This window comes from Eptatretus burgeri, chromosome 13 (genome assembly GCF_056783735.1).
Source record: "Eptatretus burgeri isolate ZD-2024b chromosome 13, Ebu_testis_v1, whole genome shotgun sequence".
In the NCBI taxonomy this organism is placed as follows: Eukaryota; Metazoa; Chordata; class Myxini; order Myxiniformes; family Myxinidae; genus Eptatretus; species Eptatretus burgeri.
Window position 1 is genome coordinate 26,725,452 of NC_140973.1, and position 18,730 is coordinate 26,744,181.

At 41.0% G+C, this 18,730-nt stretch overlaps 1 protein-coding gene and 1 long non-coding RNA gene across 2 annotated transcripts in view; one reads left to right on the forward strand and one right to left on the reverse strand.

Moving 5' to 3' along the window:
• UBR2 (ubiquitin protein ligase E3 component n-recognin 2) overlaps positions 1 to 17,627 on the forward strand; it is a 213,797-nt gene extending 196,170 nt beyond the window's left edge. The window contains exons 42-47 of the mRNA XM_085851818.1: positions 1,401 to 1,509; positions 4,370 to 4,426; positions 5,292 to 5,369; positions 5,934 to 6,104; positions 15,988 to 16,089; positions 16,249 to 17,627. Of these exons, the coding sequence (XP_085707944.1) occupies positions 1,401 to 1,509; positions 4,370 to 4,426; positions 5,292 to 5,369; positions 5,934 to 6,104; positions 15,988 to 16,089; positions 16,249 to 16,390 (659 nt within the window). The 3' untranslated portion in view covers positions 16,391 to 17,627. The remainder of the gene's footprint in view (positions 1 to 1,400; positions 1,510 to 4,369; positions 4,427 to 5,291; positions 5,370 to 5,933; positions 6,105 to 15,987; positions 16,090 to 16,248) is intronic.
• Positions 1 to 18,730, reverse strand: part of LOC147014124 (uncharacterized) — a 157,906-nt gene that overhangs the window by 107,820 nt on the left and 31,356 nt on the right. The gene's annotated exons all lie outside the window — the stretch shown is intronic.

Genomic DNA, 18,730 nt, shown 5'->3' on the forward strand with positions numbered 1-18,730 from the left:
GAAAAAGGCTTGGGATTTGTGCCTCATGTTTATTTCACTGGCAAAGAAAATGCAAATGGTTTTTTTTCCAGCTAAGAATAATCACCTTGACGTATTGCTTCAATGTATGGTCAACTTCGGGGAAAGGATAGAATCTGCTTGAGGCCTTGTGAAATAATTAATTGAAAACATAACGGATGCCAACAACTTATTATTGGTCCTTATATTACAACTCCAAGCAACTTCTCCTACCAATACTGAAGAATTCCCCAAATTTGGTAACGAGGCAAAAATCATTACCCTCCTCGAACCAAATAAAGAACCCACCAAAACAACCTCTTCCAGACCGATAACATAACTTTGCACACCCTCCAAAGTTGCAGAACACCTATCATTTACACTCACAAACATCCCACTCTCGCGCACCTTACAAGGATTCAGACCAAACCACTCCACTACCCTCACAAACCGAACACAACACACCTTTGATGGCTTCAAGAGTAGAAAACCACCAAAACGCACAACTCTCACTGCAATAGACATCAGTAAAGCTTTTGACACCCTCCCCAAACTCTTATTCACAAACAAAATACTCAACACAAACATGCACAAAACACCAAATGCTGGCTTGCCAACTACCACTCATGCAGTCTGTCATAGGTAATATTTAACAGCAAACCATCACGCACGCGATTCTTTCATAAAAGAGTCCCTCACGGCACAGACCTCACCCCCACACTCTTTAATCCTTTAAAGAACAATATTCTTCAACCAAGAATATTCAATATTCAAACAAGAACATACAACTAGCCTCGTATGCATAACCATTACCTCTGCCCACAGCAACGTCAACACAGCCAGAGCACAACTTCAACCCTTCCTCAGGACCCTACAAACCTGGCTCACCATCAACAAACTAAAAGTAACCCCCTTAAAAATCAACAATCACTCTTTAACAAATTGCACCAAGGAACATAGTGCTGCACCTCACATCACACTGAACAACATTCCCATCCAACACACACACGCACACAAAAATACAAGGCATCACTTTTAACACATTAATGTTATTCTCAGATCACATCACAAGCATAAAAAATAGGGGTAATATCCCTGGGTGCTCTCCTGGTCGAATAATGATACTGAGGAGGAAGTCAACGTGGGACGGAATCAGAAAAATGTACCAATGAACCAATGTTATCGCAAATACATCATTTTTTTTATTATTATTATTATAATTATTATTATTATTATTAATTTTTTTTAATGTCTTTTGACAGGATCATTCTGACGTTGGAAGTAGCATGAGAAACTTCAATGGAAGAGAACAATTACACACTGATGTGACATAACTCTAAAAGTGCAGTTGTTTATTTTGCCAAAATGATGCAAAAAATATCATCTTTTGTACCCCCTGGCAGGAAATGGACCAGAACAGTTCGACTTGCTCTGTCATTACCTGTCACTTCCTACAAACCTTACCACATTGTTTGATACCTACAGGGAGACAGTAGATCCACTTTTACGCAGGTGGGTTTTCAGGTAGCGGTGTTTACGAGCTTGATTAACAGACTAGAGAAAAGTAAATGATTATTATTTATTACTTGCAAAATCGAAGATTTTTCAAGCATATTTGGCCAGTCGATTTTGTTTGTCTGTCTGTCTGTCTGTCAATCGCCTACAGGTAATGGTTAAAGGTCAAACTTCTAAAATCGATTTAAATCTGAAAAATAACCGATTTTCATCCGATTGACCTGAGCTATGATTAAGATTGTCAATTTTAATCTTCACGAAATGGACAATTTGATGTATCTATGGCAACCTTTGGAGAAGAGGGGGTGGCGGATTTTGCAAGTGTCATGTTCCACACGATGTATTTTTCTTGTTTCTGTATTTATATTGCAATAATGAAATATTGAAACTAATTGTTTTCAGTCACCAGGCCTTGAGATGACGTAAATTTGGGCACATCACTAGGGAACATAGTGACCGAGGTGGGGGAGGGGAAAGAGAGAGTCGGGCAGTGTGGGCTATAGGGTCTCTGGGCAGTAGGAGGCAGATCCTCGCACCCTTTCCAAGAAGCGTTTTTAGCCCCCATTGGGCTTAGTCCGAAATGGGGGCTTATGGATTTGGTCTTGATTTTCGTGTCCGTGCGTGCGTGCATGTGTGCGTCCATAACCATATCTTAGACATGTATGGACCGATTTCATTCATACTTGACACAAAGACAACACATGATGGTATACATGTACACGTCATTCTTTTTTGAGATCAGATCCAAGAGGGCTGACTGGCATCCATTTTAGTTGTAAAAAAAACCTGATGTTGAACACGTCCTCAACCGTTTCTCGGAGACGCATTTACCAGCGTTGTTCAAACTTGGCACACAGATAATGAATGATGGCTTACATAAACATGTCCTTTTTTTTTTTTTTCGAGAACAGATCCAAGTTGGCCGACTGGTGGCCATTTTGTTGCTTAAGTGTGTCCCCAACCATTTCTCCGACATGCATTGTCCGATTTTGTTCAAACGTGGCACAAGCACAGCACACAATGGCATACGCTTGCACCTAAGTTTATTTTGCGATCTGATCAAAGATGGCTGACTGTTAGACTGGCAGTCATTTTTAGTTGTAAAAAACTCAATGTTGAATACATCCTCAACCATTCATTGGACAAGCATTTCCCATTTTTTTTTTCAAACTTGGCACACAGATGATGAATGATGGCTTACATTTACACTTCATTTTTTTTTCGAGATCAGATCCAAGATGACTGAGTGGCAGCTATTTTAGTTGTAAAAAACGTTATGTTGAACACGTCCTCAACCATTCCTTGGACATGCATTTCCCGATCTTGTTCAAACTTGGCAACCAGATAACGAATGATGGCTTACATATACACGTCGTGTTTTTTCTTTTTTTTTGAGGTCAGATCCAAGATGGCCATCTGGTGGCCATTTTGTAACTTAAATATGTCCCCAACCATTTCTCGGCCATGCATGGTCCGATTTCATTCAAACTTGGCAGAAGCACAGTGCATGATGGTATACACATGACACTCACTTTATTTTCCGATCTGATCAAAGATGGCTGACTGGTACACTGGCGGCCATTTTAGTTGTACATAAATATATGGACTACCCATTTAACTCCATCCAGCAAAATTACAAAAATAACTGTGGCTGTTACATTTTATGTTTTTTAAACTTGTTTCTTGGGGGTTTTTTTTCCTCTTCTAAACATGCACCAGAATTTGTTTTTGACAACACTCAGTTTTTTATTTCTTTATTTCACGATGCAATCAATTTGTGGACATTAATTTGTCCTATTTATTTTGGACACAATGTTCATGGATGTACAGCATGTAATCTAAAGGACTGGTAACGGAGGAAAAAATATTCCATTTGCTGGTTCAGGTACTTTTAGAAATTATTTCTTTATGAAGTAGAAATTTTTTTTTGTTATCTCTATATATAAAGTTGAAAGTGTGTCTGTGTGTTTCTCTGTGACCTATGCACGCGAAAAGTACTGGACTGATCCTCACCAAACTTCACATGCTGACAGAACATGTACCCGGGAGTGTCCCGATGTAAAAGAATTGTACTTCCGAATTATGACGTCATCACCTAATTTCGTAACGTGAATTTTTCAAGTTCAGCCGATTGACATGGGGCCAACGCCATATACAATATATCTAACATATGATTTAAAGTTTTTGTTTGTCTGTTCGTTTGTTTGTTTGCACGCGCTAATCTCCTGAAAGGTGAAAGATAGGAGCTAACCACTGAAACAAAAAATGTCGGGATGGGCCCAGGGAAGGTTATAGGCTATGTGGCAAGGCTCCTCGGCCGGGGGGGGGGCGTGTTTCCCCCTCACCAACCCCCTTAGCCTATGACTGCCATGGCCCAATAGGGAACTGATACTCTGCTCACATCAGACATATGTATAGAAGATTAAATTCATTCAAAAAGAACCCGGGCAGCGCCGGGTGCATTCACCGAGTATACCTATAAATGTAATTACCAACCTCATGTGCGTAACCAATACATATTCACACCAAGTGGCAATGAATGTCACAATTGACTTTCCAAAAACTCGTTATCAGAAAACTCGCCAAACGTTGATCGCTTCAACCTCCTGGCCCATTGCCAACAATGTTTCTGTTGTTATGACCAAACTCCGCACACATTGCACAGAGGTGATGATTGAATGGAGGGGTGTGTGTGTGTGTGTGTGTGTGTGCGTGTGTGCGCGTGCGTGCGTGCGTGCGTGCACACACATTAAAAGTTTCGGTTTTATATCCCTAGCTATTGCGGTCACTATCCTTTGTCATCAATTTGTCCTTTACCTTTCATCATTGATAACACAGCCAACCTTATTCTTTCCAGGTGGTGCAATACTGAAGCAGTTCACAGTTTCCAACAAGGACAGATCGGTGTCATTCGGTGGGCCATATATTTTCGTATTTCTTCATACTTCAACTTTCTGCAGCCACCACTGAATCTGATAGTTTCATTACATTTTATTCTGCCACAACATATAAACTGGTGTAACGTTTATTGACTTCTAAGACTCATCAACGTGACAAAGTATACAGTCAAGGGCATTGTGACGTGTATTTGACACTCTTCCCATTTATATTGTATGATCCAACATTTTGATAACATGCAATTGTTTCATATTTGTTTCCATATTGAACTATGCGAGTATACTTGTTTAAATGCGATAATTCAGAGACAAACTTAATACTTTTTGATCACAAACTCTTGTAGAAAGTTTGTTTGAAGCTTGATGACATCAACATTTTGCGAAGCTTAAATGAGGTTGGTCCTTGGTTGGTCTTTTCATGTTTATTTGGTACTTGCAACAAGCTTTTGAGCATTTATCGTGTTTATGTTTTGAAAAGTACACATTCTCACAGGCATTGAAAGAACTTGATTCCATATATGGCCATATATTGAACAAATGTTTTCCCCATTCTATCTGGCTGTAAAGATCAGCCAAAGTATGGAGCATATGGCCTTGTATTAAAAAAGATGGTATCCGGAGAATTACGAGGTAGGGGAATGCTTTTTTTTTTGTTTTTTTTAATATGGCTTAAATATGTTTAGGATCGATTATCTGAAGACACCATGCACTCAATTACGGGCACTGGATTTTCAGGAACTCAAGGAACCCTTTCAGTCACTGAAAACCTTTCCAAAATCATTGTTTTGTACTTTACCTGAAGATGTATCATTCTTGCTCGCTCGTGATAGTCAATGATCGAATTAATTTATTTATATTTGTTTCTTCCTTGTACCCTCATAGGTACCCCAGGAAATTGAACAAAATGGTGCATCTTCCTCAGGATTACAGCTCTTTAATAAACAAAGCTTCGCGATTCCGGTAAATATCCAGGGTTGAAGGGCAAGCAGGGAAGAAACCTGCTTTCACGAGACTGTATAATGCTACTGGTGTGCACTCAATTTTATAACGAATGTAAGAGCAATGTGGTTATGATTAAACATGATGTTGAAATTGATCTTTTCCATGTGACTGCAGAGTTTACTTTTTTCTCCATCTCGCATTCATGTGTACGCAATGGCATTGAAATTCCTACAACTGAGGAATAACAAACTGAACTTGACTTGATTAAAACCAAACTTCGAATTAACTGATATTATTCTGATTTATTTTTAATTTTAGTTTGAATTTTGGTTACAGGTATTTCGCTAAAATTCAGTTGTTACCTTCAAATTATAACCATGTTTTTATCCAGGGATGGTAAATGGTAATAGAATAATTGTCAGTTTTTCCAATATATATATATATATATATATATATATATATATATATATATATATATATATATATATATATATATATATATATATGTATATATTATCTTTAAGCGAGTTCAACATACTTTGCTTCCTGCTTCCCTTTATCCCTATCTCATAAAAAATGCAGATGCCCTCACTCAGATGGAGAAGACAATCGTACGCCAACACTGTGCCTTGTATGTGGTACAATCCTGTGCTCTCAGTGCTATTCCTGCCAGGCAGAACTCGATGGTGAGGATGTGGGAGCTTGCATAGCTCATTCTGCAATCTGTGGAGCTGGCATCGGCATCTTCTTACGGTGAGGCTGTTGCGCACTTTGGCATTGTCTGTCTGTTTCGTTATCATTTTTACCCCTTGTGATGTCAGAAACGCAGGTAGAGTTTACATACTCTGTATCTGATGAGCAGAATCTGCTGGAGTGCCATCTTTCATGAGGAGGTAGGAGGAGGGGAAAAGCACACCAGTGATTGGATTAACTAGGTGCTTCCATTTGTTGAATGAATATGATTGATCATACAGTTCAGTTTTCAAAAAGAGAGTTTTAGTTGGAGTGCGTGTGTGCGTGCGTGCGTGCGTGCGTGCGTGCGTGTGTGTGTGTGTGTGTGTGTGTGTGTGTGTGTGTGTGTGTGTGTGTGTGTGTGTGTGTGTGTGTGTGTGTGTGTGTGTGTGTGTGTGTGTGTGTGTGTGTGTGTGTGTGTGTGTGTGTGTGTGAGAGACTGCTGTTTCTCGACAACCACTGGTCCAATCTAATTGAAACTTACCAGGTATATTGCTGGGGACCTGAGGATGTGCCTTTTCAAGGTTTGATATTAATTGGACAAGTGCTTCCCAAGTTATGGCCATTTATTTACCAAACCAATGACAAGACACGTTATTGCGTGGGCGTGGCCGATGGGGGAAGGGAAGCTCAGCCGCGTTCCCCATTACGGGTTACAACCTACGGGCTTCCGGAGAGTGATGACTTCGTGTGTTCTAATAATTTCTCGATTTCTTATGCGCATTTATAGATAAACACAATGCCCCAAGTTATGATCGTTTTCATATTAGACGGTGCATAAATTTTGGTAACATCAGAGTGCTGGTATGCTCCAAACCAGGAAGTAATTTTTTTCTCTCTCTCTTCTCTTCTCTTTTTGTTTTTCCTTGCGACGACATTGCGAAAAGGTAAAATACGTTGGCGCTAATTGAATAATTGGCCATTAAAACCTAAATTGAGAATAATCGTAACTGTGATATGCGAACTTCCGGGCCACGCACGTACGGGCAGGCGAGAGCGAAGAAACGGCCTGTGTGGTTGTTGTTTCTTGCTCGCGGTTTGAATATTTATTTATTATTATTATTATTATTATTTTTTTTTTACGGGCACGTACTAGTAGTCTTAAAGGGGAGATGTACCAAACAGATAAAGCAGGTGACTGCAGAAGGATAGTCAGAAGCAGAAATGTGAATGTGGGTTAGGAAAGGGCATGAGCTGTAGAAATAGAGTTATTGACAAACACAGCAACACCACCACAATGATAGAAGTCTAGCCTATTGAAGCAGTTTATAAATTAGCAAGGAAAAGTGAGAAAGGACTCAGAAAGGTGCGCAACATTTCAAAGAAATGGTCAATAGAGATCCTTGATGCGAGATCAATCAATCAATCAGTCTTTTATAGCTCTTTTCCATTAGAAGGAAGAGGTAAGAAGAGTAAAAATTAAGAAAAGCAACTCTAAGTGATGAGGATGTGCAAATTTTAAAAGACAGCGAGTGCCACAGGAGAAGCATACGTGAAGAATGCTCAATCATGTGATTCAGTCAGAATTATAGGCAGGAACTAACTTATGTTGGCAGATGATAAAATATTGCATATAACCTTTAAAGCCAGTGGAGTGCTTTTAGGATTGGAGTGATGTGATCAAATATACGAGCCTGACTGCCGTATTATCATTGTTGTCGGATGAGATCTGAGTCATTTGATGTTTGAGCACCACACAGTTCGGAAGTCTGAAGTTGGGGAGATGGAGAGAGTGATGGGAAAGGCATAGGGGAATGGGGCAGATGGGTGGAAAATGGAGAGAGGGTGAGAAATGAAAGTGAGGAAGAGGATTGGAGTAGTGAGAGGGAGATGGTAGGATGGAGCAAGCTGAGAGGTGCTGAATGGTGCTGAATTATGCCTTGTTTTTATCTTCGGGGTCTTAAGGGTCTTCAGGTTATAATGGTTCTTCGGGTGTTAAATGGTCTTCAGGTTCTTTGTGTTATAAAGGGTCTTGGGGGTCTGAGAGGGTTTTAGGCATCCAAAGCATCTTAGAGGGCCTAAAAGGTCTTTGGGGTTTTGAGGGTTGTAAAGGCTCTTATGGTTATAAATGGTCTTAAGTGTCTTCAGTGTCTTCAAGGTCTTAAGTTTCTGAAGGGTCTTAAACTTCTCAAGGGTCTTGAGGTTCTAAAGGGTCTTTGGGTTCTTTGTGTTATAAAGGGTCTTGGGGAGGGGGGGTCTGAGAGGATTTTAGACATCGAAAGTGTCTTAGAGGGTCTAAAAGGCCTTTGAGGTTTTGTGGGTTGTAAAGGGTCTATGGTTATAAACGGTCTTGAGTGTCTTCAGGGTCTTAAGGTTCTCAAGGGTCTTAAGGGTCTTAAGGTTCCAAGGGGGTTTTAAGATAATTAATAAACATACAGGGATCGACAAAGACTTCACCGAGGGTTCACCATCCACCTGTGTTTTTCAGTTGAATAAACAGTACATTCATAGATATCAAGTAAATCGGTTGAAAATATAATAGTTATGTGACCATGACCTTTTGACCTATTTATCTCAAAAACAAAAGGCTTTCAGCTTGTTACTACCTCTACCAGGTGGTGAAGTTTTGTGAAGATCAGAGTAAAAATGGGACCTGTAGGCGATTGACATACAAACAGACCGACAAACAGAAGATACACGGCATTCTTAGCATAATACTTGCAAAATCAACCACCCCCCCCCCCCACAAAAAAAAGAAAAAGAAAGTTTCCGTCCATCCATCAAATTGTCCATTTCATTTACATTCACAATCTTGATCATTGAAATTGACGATCTTAATTGAAGCTCAGATCAATCAGATGAAAATTGATAATTTTTTAGATGAAAATTGATGATTTTAGAAGTTTGACCTTGAGTTAACCTAACATTTTGACCTCAAAAATAGTTTGTTTCCCAATGCAGCGACACACTTTGCCATTGCTCTTTAATTTTCAGGTTAATCGGATGAAAATTGACGATTTTAGAAGTTTGACCTCCAGACCTTTCACCTCAAAAATAGTTGCTTTCCAAATTCAGTGATGCATTTTGCAATTGCTGTTCAATATTAAAGTTAAGCGGATGAAAAATGACAATTTTAGAAATTCGACCACAAGATGACCTTTGCCCTTTGACCTGAAAATCAATAGGCTTCTCAATTATGACTACGTTTACCACTTAGTTAAGTTTCATGATGATTAGTTTCGAACTGTGACCTGCAGGGGATTGACGGACAAACAAGCAGACAGAATAACAAAGTCGACCGACCAATATACTTGTACATCTTCGATTTTGCAAGTAATAACAGACCAGACCAGACCAACCAATACACTTGTGCCCTGTTCTTCATCGCATGGCCCGTGAGCCACTGGCGGCCCCTGCTGGCCTAAGGTGTGGCCCCTGACATGCAGCCATCCATCCATCCATCCATCCATCCATCGGGACCATACTCTGTGCAGAGCGTTGGTGCTTCCTGAGCATTCTCCGAGGCTATTCGGCACAATCCTGGACGGGTCACCACTCCGACACAGGATATCAGCAAGCTGGTACTCATTTTGCCGACTTCGGAAGGATGACAGGCAGAGTCAATCCCACCTGGTATTAATTTAACAATCGAGGGGGATTTGAACTCAGGATTCTAGGATCCCAAGCCCACCACCCAAACCATTAAGCTGACACCAGGCATACATGCGGCCGATGATACACAAATGTGAAAATCCCCCCATCATAATCCGCCATAAATGCTATCAAATTGACCCAATGGTTTCAAATGAGTGTTCCAATGTGAAGCAGAAAAGTAACATAGCTACATCAGGATATGGTTGCAGGAAACAAACAATTACGCTTGCAGCCCAGTTAACCACAACGAAGAAGAGTACAGAGACATGACAGAAGTAAATGGACATCATGATTTTTAAAGAATGTATTTATTGACCATTTGAAGTACATTTGATCCATTTTAATACATACACTAGTATTTTGTCGACTTGCCATTTGCAGATTTCAATGCCTTTACTCTTTCAGCCATAGAACTAACGAGTTCTGAAATTTTCCCTTGTGGGATTTCGGTCCAGGCTTCACGCAAACAGGTTAGCAGTTCTGCCCATGATGTTGGTTTCCTGGACTTTTTCCGCACAGCTCAATCCAATATGGCCCAGAGGTGTTCAATGGGATTCATCTCAAGAGATTGACTTGGCCATGGAAGTCGCTTGATCCCATTTCGGTCCTGCCATTCTTTGGTCATTTTTACAGTGTAGCATGGAGCTCCATCTTCCATGAACAATGTTGTTTTTGACCATCTGACCAGTGGAGAAGACAGGGAGATGTCCATCCTCAATGATAGAAATGTGTCGTAATGTTGATGGTGCCAACACACTCCATAAGCTCTGACCGACCAGCGTTGCAGATCGCTCCCCACACCATCACTGAAAAACCACCTTGTTTGACAGTTGGCTGCAATCGGTTCAAAGAAAACTCTTGACGGGGAAGTCTCCAGACCCATACTCGCCCACTCTCAGAAAATTGAGCAAATTGGGAGTCATCTGAAAAGAATTAGTTTGCCAAAACTCCAAGGGTCTGTTGGCCATCTCATCAGCCCACTTTTTTCTCCTTTGAATGTCGGCTGGTATAAGAGGAGGTTTTCTCCTAGCTGCTCTCCCATAGTACCCCAGTTGATGAAGGTACGGCACGGCAGTTCTTGAGCTAACTTGGACCTCCTCTGCAACTTCTGCTGCCTTGCAACGGGGAGTTTTCTCAATGGACCGCTTAATATCTCGAAGATACCTTTCTGAGGGCCCAGATCAACCAGAACAGGAAGCTGTGGATTCCTTGCCTTCACTGGTGAATTTCACAATCACCCAATTGACCATAGAAAGCAGATTGTCAAGGTTCCGAGTTATCTGACACTGACTGACTCCACCTTGCAAATGGCCAACAATTCGTCCTCTTTTAAAATCGGAAAGTTTGTGTGCTCCCTGGGTTTTTGGCATAGTTAATTGTCGTACAAGACCCAGGAACTCGTTTCTGCAAAGAAATAGTTGAATATTAGGACAAATCACTGAGTAAAACTGCGTTATACAGATGAAATGAACAAATTTAAGGTGTCTATTTACTTCTGTCATGTGTCTATGTGGAGACGGAGCCGAAAAGCAGCCATTATGGAGTCCTGCAGGTGGTGTGGTGGCTCTCACACTGATGTCTTATTGCCAAAAGTGCCCCCCCCTCTAAATAATAGTGAAGATCACTGCACTTGTGAATCTTAAATTCCGCAAGTAACAAACAGCCAGACACACACGGGCGAAAGCACAACCTCCGTCCACCTTTGGTAGCGGAGGTAATAAACTCGCCAGGACTTGTTTTGTGTGGTGTATTTTGTGTGATGTTTGTGTACTGGTGTGTTCCGTCATTAATAATATAATAGACATAACTAGAACTGACACGTTATAACTGCTGGCAGTAATGACCAGGAAGCAAGATATCACCGCTTTGATGCAACCCCACTTTCATTGGACACCTGACCCTGACCCATGACGTTTATTATTATTCAATTGAATTCAATTATTATTCAATAGGATTAAAATGCATTCAAGTCACATCAAATGGAAGACCAAATAGGTGCAATCCTGCATTGGAGTCATCAGAAGGAACCCAAACAAGCGAAAGGCAAAGATGAAGTCATCAGAAGGAACCCAAACAAGCGAAAGGTAAAGATGAAGTCATCAGAAGGAACCTGGATAGGATGCTGGTTTCAGTTGCTATTCCTCTACCCACAAACCCACCCAGGTGCAGCCAAGTGAGCCTTATTCAAAAAAGAAAAATGAAAAAGAACCCAGATTCAAAAAAAAAAAAATTGTGTTTGCCAACTCATCCGTCCGATCTAGTTGAAATTTAAAACATATATTCTCCATCACTACAACATCATAATTGTGAGGTTTCACATTGATCGAGGAAGCGGTTCAAGAGAATTTTTTTTTTAAGTTTCATTCAATCCAACATGGCTGCTAGACCATGTGACCTATCAATTATTCGTGAACACGCTGGTATTCCCAAGGCCTGAGGAACGTATGTGAAGTTTCCCCTTGATCTCTCCAGCCGTTCTGGAGAATATTTTAAAATGTTTTCGGGTAAATCATCATAGGTGGGAACATTTTTCTTCCTCATGGATAGGCAAGCTTAGGCCTTAGTCACATTTGGCACGGCGGCCGTAGGGTCTACAAAATCTACGGCCACTAGCAATTATAGGGTGGCCGCAGTATTTCCATGGTCACACAATGTAGCAGTTACATATGTTTTTATTTTTCGGGGAGCCGCACGGGGTATTTAGAAATTGTGGAGACCGAAAACGTGGGGGTACCGTACGGTCTTTGATTTGATGTCGCACGGTGACCTTAGGGCGTCCCTGCGGCGGCCATATAATTTTCAAGGCAGATGCAAGGCGACCGCAGGGAACGCCCTGCGGTCGCCTTGTATCAATAAGGTGAACGTGCGGCCAGACGGACGGTAACGAGTGGGTATATATACCAGTTCTTTTTTTACTGAAATAAAAATATACCAGTTCGGAATGTACCAGTATATATAACTGAATATAGTATAACTATAATATATATATATATATATATAACTGAATATACTATAACTATAATATATATAACTGAATATACCAGTTCGGAGTATAGGCAAACACCTATACAGTGGTGCCCCCAGAATCCGAATTTAATTCGTTTCAGGAGGCTGTTCGGATTGCAAAAAGTTCGGATTCCAAAACTATTTTCCCAATAAGAAATAATGGAAAGTGAATTGATCTGTTCCTGGACCCCAAGAAAACCCACTTTCAAGACACTTTCAACTGAAATTACCCATGTTTAAGGTAAAATAAGATGAGTAAATGACCTTCAGTGGTGGTGTATTGTATGTAAACTGGTACAATCACCACATCCAAAGGTTCACACAGGCTCGTGCTTTGGCCTGGGTTCCAATCGCTCATGCACTCTGCGAGAGCGCTGCCCCCAGGGCAGCTCATCAAACATGATGCCCCCAGAACTACAATCACTTTCATCAAACGCATCGGGCGAAGGTAATCATGGATATTCCAAATTACAACCGGTTTTTCTGTGAAATTAAATCTTTGCCCAACAGTCCGTCACACCACGTGATCGGATTGCTTTTCTGTTATTAATTAAAACAAGATGAGTTAAAAAAAAAAAAACCACAAATCAAGGTGAAAACACTAGGTAAAGTCGCGATCGACACACGAGAGATGCTTTCACGAGTACTTCCACCGCCAAACTGAATTAACAAAGCGCGAAGATGCGGGTCGAACAGGCGGGGGAGACGCACGTGAACAAACATGAACGCCACGTTGTGTTCAGTTTTTGAAAATGTGTTCGGTTTTTAGGGCAAATTTTTCTCAAAAATTGTTCGGATTCCAATTTGTTCAAACAATGGGGCGTTCGGATTCTGGGGGCACCACGGTACTCCGATCTCGAGCGGTAGCGCACGGTCGACGCAGACTGCCACGGAGGCCGTACGTAGGACGCACGGCGGGCATAGGGGAACCGTGCGTCGATCCTGCGTTGCCCGCAGGTAGTCACACAGACCGCAAGGCCACCGTACATTGAACACAGGGACGCCTTAGGACTACCCTACTGCGACCGTGGAAATAGTGCGGCTGCCGTAATTTTTTGGGGGTTGGCAAAATTCATTTTTCATTGATAAGAGCCTACGGCAGCCGCACTAATAACGCAAGCCCACCGTACGCCCTACGTACGCTCGATGTGGAACACATCTACGTCACAGCTTGGCTTGTCGAATTGCTACGGCCAACGTAGAAATGAAAAAAGTTATAACTCCGCGCTATAATTCCACGGCAACCCCTACGGCCTGTAAAAGATAGCCATACGGCGTAGGGCCACCCTGAGGCCACCTCAGAAACTCTGCGGCCGCCGCACGTTTCTGTCAATTCAGGGTGGGTACGGCCACCGTAGAGCAAATGTGACTTCGGCCATAGCTGCAAAGTTTTGCCTCGATCTATTCAGCTGTATTTGAGAAGATTTTTGAATGTTTGTTAAAATATATATATATATATATATATATATATATATATATATATATATATATATATATATATATATATATATATATATATATATATATATATATATCTGCCGAACCACATGACCGATGACATCATCAATTTTTTTTCTGTCGACCAATATATCCCAAGATGACCCTCAAAAATTTTCATACTGATCAGATGTAGCATTCTATTTATGCGATCATGATGTCATAACGAAGGCACCTATCACATCAAACAAAAATAATACTTATTCCCCATGAGGAGTACTTTCCATATGCCAAGTTTCAATTTTTTTTCCATGGAGCAGTTTCGGAGATACAGAGGTCCAAAGTTTTTTCCTTTTTTCCAACATATTTTCCACACCACGTGACCTATGACGTCATTATCATTACAGCATTCTGCATGAGTAGTAACTCCGATGGTGAAAAGTTTATGTCGATATGCCAAGCATTTGCAGAGAAAAACCATACTCACATTCTGTGCGGACAAACAAACAGGGAAACGGACCCAAATGTAATACCCTTTTCTCTGGCAAGAGTAAAACGTTCATCCCATTCCATCAAGAGAGTGCCGAGTAATGGATTTTAACGTCAGTCCAAGATGGTCACCACTTTAAGGCCAAATGTATCTGAAAGGGGAACTCGAACACAAAAATTATTTTTCTGAAAACTGTTGAGAATCATAAATCAGTCGAATTTGAAGGGGAAAATTTTAAAAAATTTTTTTTGCCAATCACAGTGTCATAAAATCCCGAGTGTCAATTTTCGATTTCACCAGTGACGTCACACCCGGAATTTACCTTGATCCAAATGGTGGCTTCCATGGTTGTGTGGGGGAGGGGTGGGCTGGTGATGGTTGGGGAGGGGGAGTCTGGGATGGTGGTGGGTATTGGTGGGGGTGATGGTTGATCAGGAATTATGGGAGGGGGTGTGGGATTTGTGGTGAGGATTGTGGGGGTGATAATTGATGTGGGAGTGAAGGGGGGGGGGACACCCTGAAAGGTTTGGCATCCTAAGTGAAATCCTCTCAGAGGAGTAGATGATACATACATACTTCCTTTGATTTGTAGGAATTTGTGTTGATAATAGATAATTATTTTGAGGTGCTCTTGTGGTAACTGCTGGACAATGACGACAGATGCTTGATTCACCGATCAAATCATCCGTGTACATTTGCTGGTAGCTGGGTACAGATGGTGTCTCAGTTTTTGAGCGACGGATGTTTCTTCCGCTTAATTGTGGGGATGGCATCCTCTCTCAATCGTGTAAGATAACAAGATCTAACAATCGCTGTTGTTTCATAACATGCTCTGTGAAATGTTCCAAGCGCAAAACCGAATGTTTTCTCCACCTGATCCACACTCGGGTATTTCGGACAAACCTCGCCTGACTTCTGTGACGCCACGGCTAAGCATGAAGAAGAAGAAGAAGAAGAAGAAGAAGAAGAAGAAGAAGAAGAAGAAGAAGAAGAAGATTTCGACTATTAGTCACAAATTTCTCTACTTTATAATTCAGAAATCTGAAAAAGACACATCCTATCTATTTTGTAGGGTATCGAGGGATAGATTAGCATCGAGGTGGTCTGAGTGTTTGGGGTCCCCTTTAAATTGCCCAGGGTTGTAGAGTGGCATCAATTGGATTTGAAATCTGCACACACAACTGTGATAGAAAATGCAATAATATGCTTGTCACTCCGAAATTGCATGTTTTAAAAAATTCTCCCAGACTAATATAAAAAACTGATTTGGTTTGACTGAACATTGTTTCCACCACCAAAAGTATTCATGCGTTAAGTTGCTTTGCTGGAATATTTTTTGGGATTACCTGATCATGTTTTGTAAACTTTTCTTTACAGTGTGCGTGAGTGCCAAACCTTGCTGTTGTGTGGGAAAAATAAGGGTTGTTTTTATCCCCCACCATACCTGGACGAGTATGGAGAAACTGATCAATTACTCAGGTGAGTCTTTACCGGTCATGCCTCGATGGCAAACCGTCTCTACGTTTTACCTGCAGACATTGTTTCTTGTGGTTTTAACATCGACTGCATCATGGAAAATGTCTCTCAATATACTTCACAACTTAACGTTGCGTCCGTGACATCGCCTTTTCACGGCAGGCGTGGAAACCCTCTGCGTTTGTGCTTGGAACGCTACCACAAGTTGCAGCGCCTGTGGCACTTGCATGCTATTCCCGAGGAAATTGCACACGCACAGGAGGCAAACCAGTCCTTCACCACAAACGATTGGCAGCACCTGTGATCAACCACTTCACATCCTTCTGAGCGTGAACGACACCGTTCTTTCCCGCTTGGTCACCAAATTTAATGGCAGATTCCTCTATTTTTATCTGAAATGTGCTCTTTATTATGTTTAACTTCCTTTTCTCACCAAATTTTGAGGGGTTTTTTTTTCCTGCATGTCTAGTTTGCTATGCCTGCACAATGGAATCTCTCATTGAATCCTGTTCCAAGCGGAGCTTGCCATCATTGTACGTAACTAATTTGTAATAATTTACTGAGAATCTTTTTTTTTTGCGATAATTTACGTAGAAGTGCTTCGACATCGTTATGTGTGATTCTTTGTGTTAACTTGCTTCAAGATCCGTGTTTTAACAGTGTAATGGCATTTGATTGCAGCAGGGGAAATTCTGAACGGACAAGTAAGGTGTTGAGAATGCAACTGGCATGATCATAATGTTTATTGTAATCTTGAATTCAAACTACAGCATCATTATTGCAAAAGATATTGGACTTGGGTCGAGAGATATCTTGGACTCGTATAGTATATATATATATATATATATATATATATATGTATATGTATATGTATATATATATGTATATATATGTATATATATACATATATATATATATACATATATATATACATATATATATACATATATATGTATATATATATGTATATATATATGTATATATATATGTATATATATATATATGTATATATATACATATATATATATATATATGTATATATATATATATAATCTCTCACACACACAGTTTAATGAAATTTGGATGCTCTTTTCTTTGTTTTCAAAGTAATGTTTTGGCCTAATACTCAGAAGGAAGATCGGGTGGACAGGAGTAGGAAGGGGGCAGGGAGGATGTGTGATGAGGAGGAGGAGGGGAAAAAAGGGGTCGAGGTGAAGAGGGAGAACAAAAAAGGCACAGCCACAATTGCATGGATAATTTGTATCAGTAAGTATTTGAAATAATCAGCTGCCTTGTTTACAATCAATCAGGTTAAACAAGCTGTCCCTATATGTGCCAGAGATGTAAGAATCTTAAGCATTCAACCTCACCCCATTCAGCCTCTACAAGGCAAGTTAGAGATGCAAAGTTTCTCGACAGTGCTCTCCAGCACAGGAAATTTAATGTTTTGAATTCTGGGGGTAGTAGAAAGCTCTGTACATTACATATTGTTCTGTACAGTCTCAGTTGGGGAAAGTCAATAAAAAAATCTTTGAAATTTGTACCGTGTGAGCTCTTTATGGAAAGGTGATAATAATAGACTTTTTTTTTTTTTACATCATTGCCAACAAAGGAGTGCTACAAAAATCAATGTCTCGCTCTCGAATTTGAAGGTCTTTTGGGTCCTCGGGGTCTTTTTGGATACTGTATCATGGTGGCCCTTTATAACCAAAGGCGGCTATTCACGTGATGTGACATGTGAACAACTTGGTAACATGGATTTGTTTGTCTGCAACATCGCATCTCCTGCACTATAGAGAGTGGGAGAGGGGAAATGGGGGAGGGGGGTTATTCAGGCCAATTTTTTGAGGTCAACCAACACCAAAAGGTCAACATAGTCCCAAGGTCAAGAACAAAGTTTGTATTTCTGAAATCCTCAATTTTCATCCAATTGACTTGAAATTTGAAGTGGATTTGCATATCAGGTCACTGAATTCAACCACCAATTATGTTTGAGGTCAACACAGACCAAAGGTTCAACAGAGGCCGAATTTCTAAAATTGTCAATTTTCATCTGATTCACTTGAAATTTGAAGAGTTGCATATTTGGTCAATTAATTCAACCAGCCAATTATTTTTGAAGTTAACATCGACCAAAAGGTCAACATAGGCCCAAGGTCAACAACTAAGGTGGTATTGTTACGGATTTGGAGAGCTATCGCACTCAACATTCAGGTCCTTTAGTTCAGTTATCTCAGTAAGTACGTGTTTTATAGATAGCTTCTTCCCCCTGGTCTAATGGGTGAATAAGTGTAAAGGCGCTGCGATTTGTTATTGGAATACCCCATCTCCCGCAACAACAGCAACAACAACAGCAACAACAACAACGCCATCTTCACGTCCATCCTGACGCCATGACGCTCACGCCAATCTTCGTGCGCATGCCAGCCAGCAGGCTCGCACGTGCGCGGAGTCTAGCGTAGGCATGGTGTCCCTCCTTAGCCAATCGGCAGGGAGCGGGCGTCTTCCCCGCCCCGTCTCCGACTCGACACGGTCGCCATTAGACACGCGGTCGGAGGTGAGGCGGTGGGCGGAGCCACAAACGCATCCGCTGGAGACTCCGCCCAGAGGAGTGGGAGTGCCCCGCCTACCGCGCGCCTGTCCA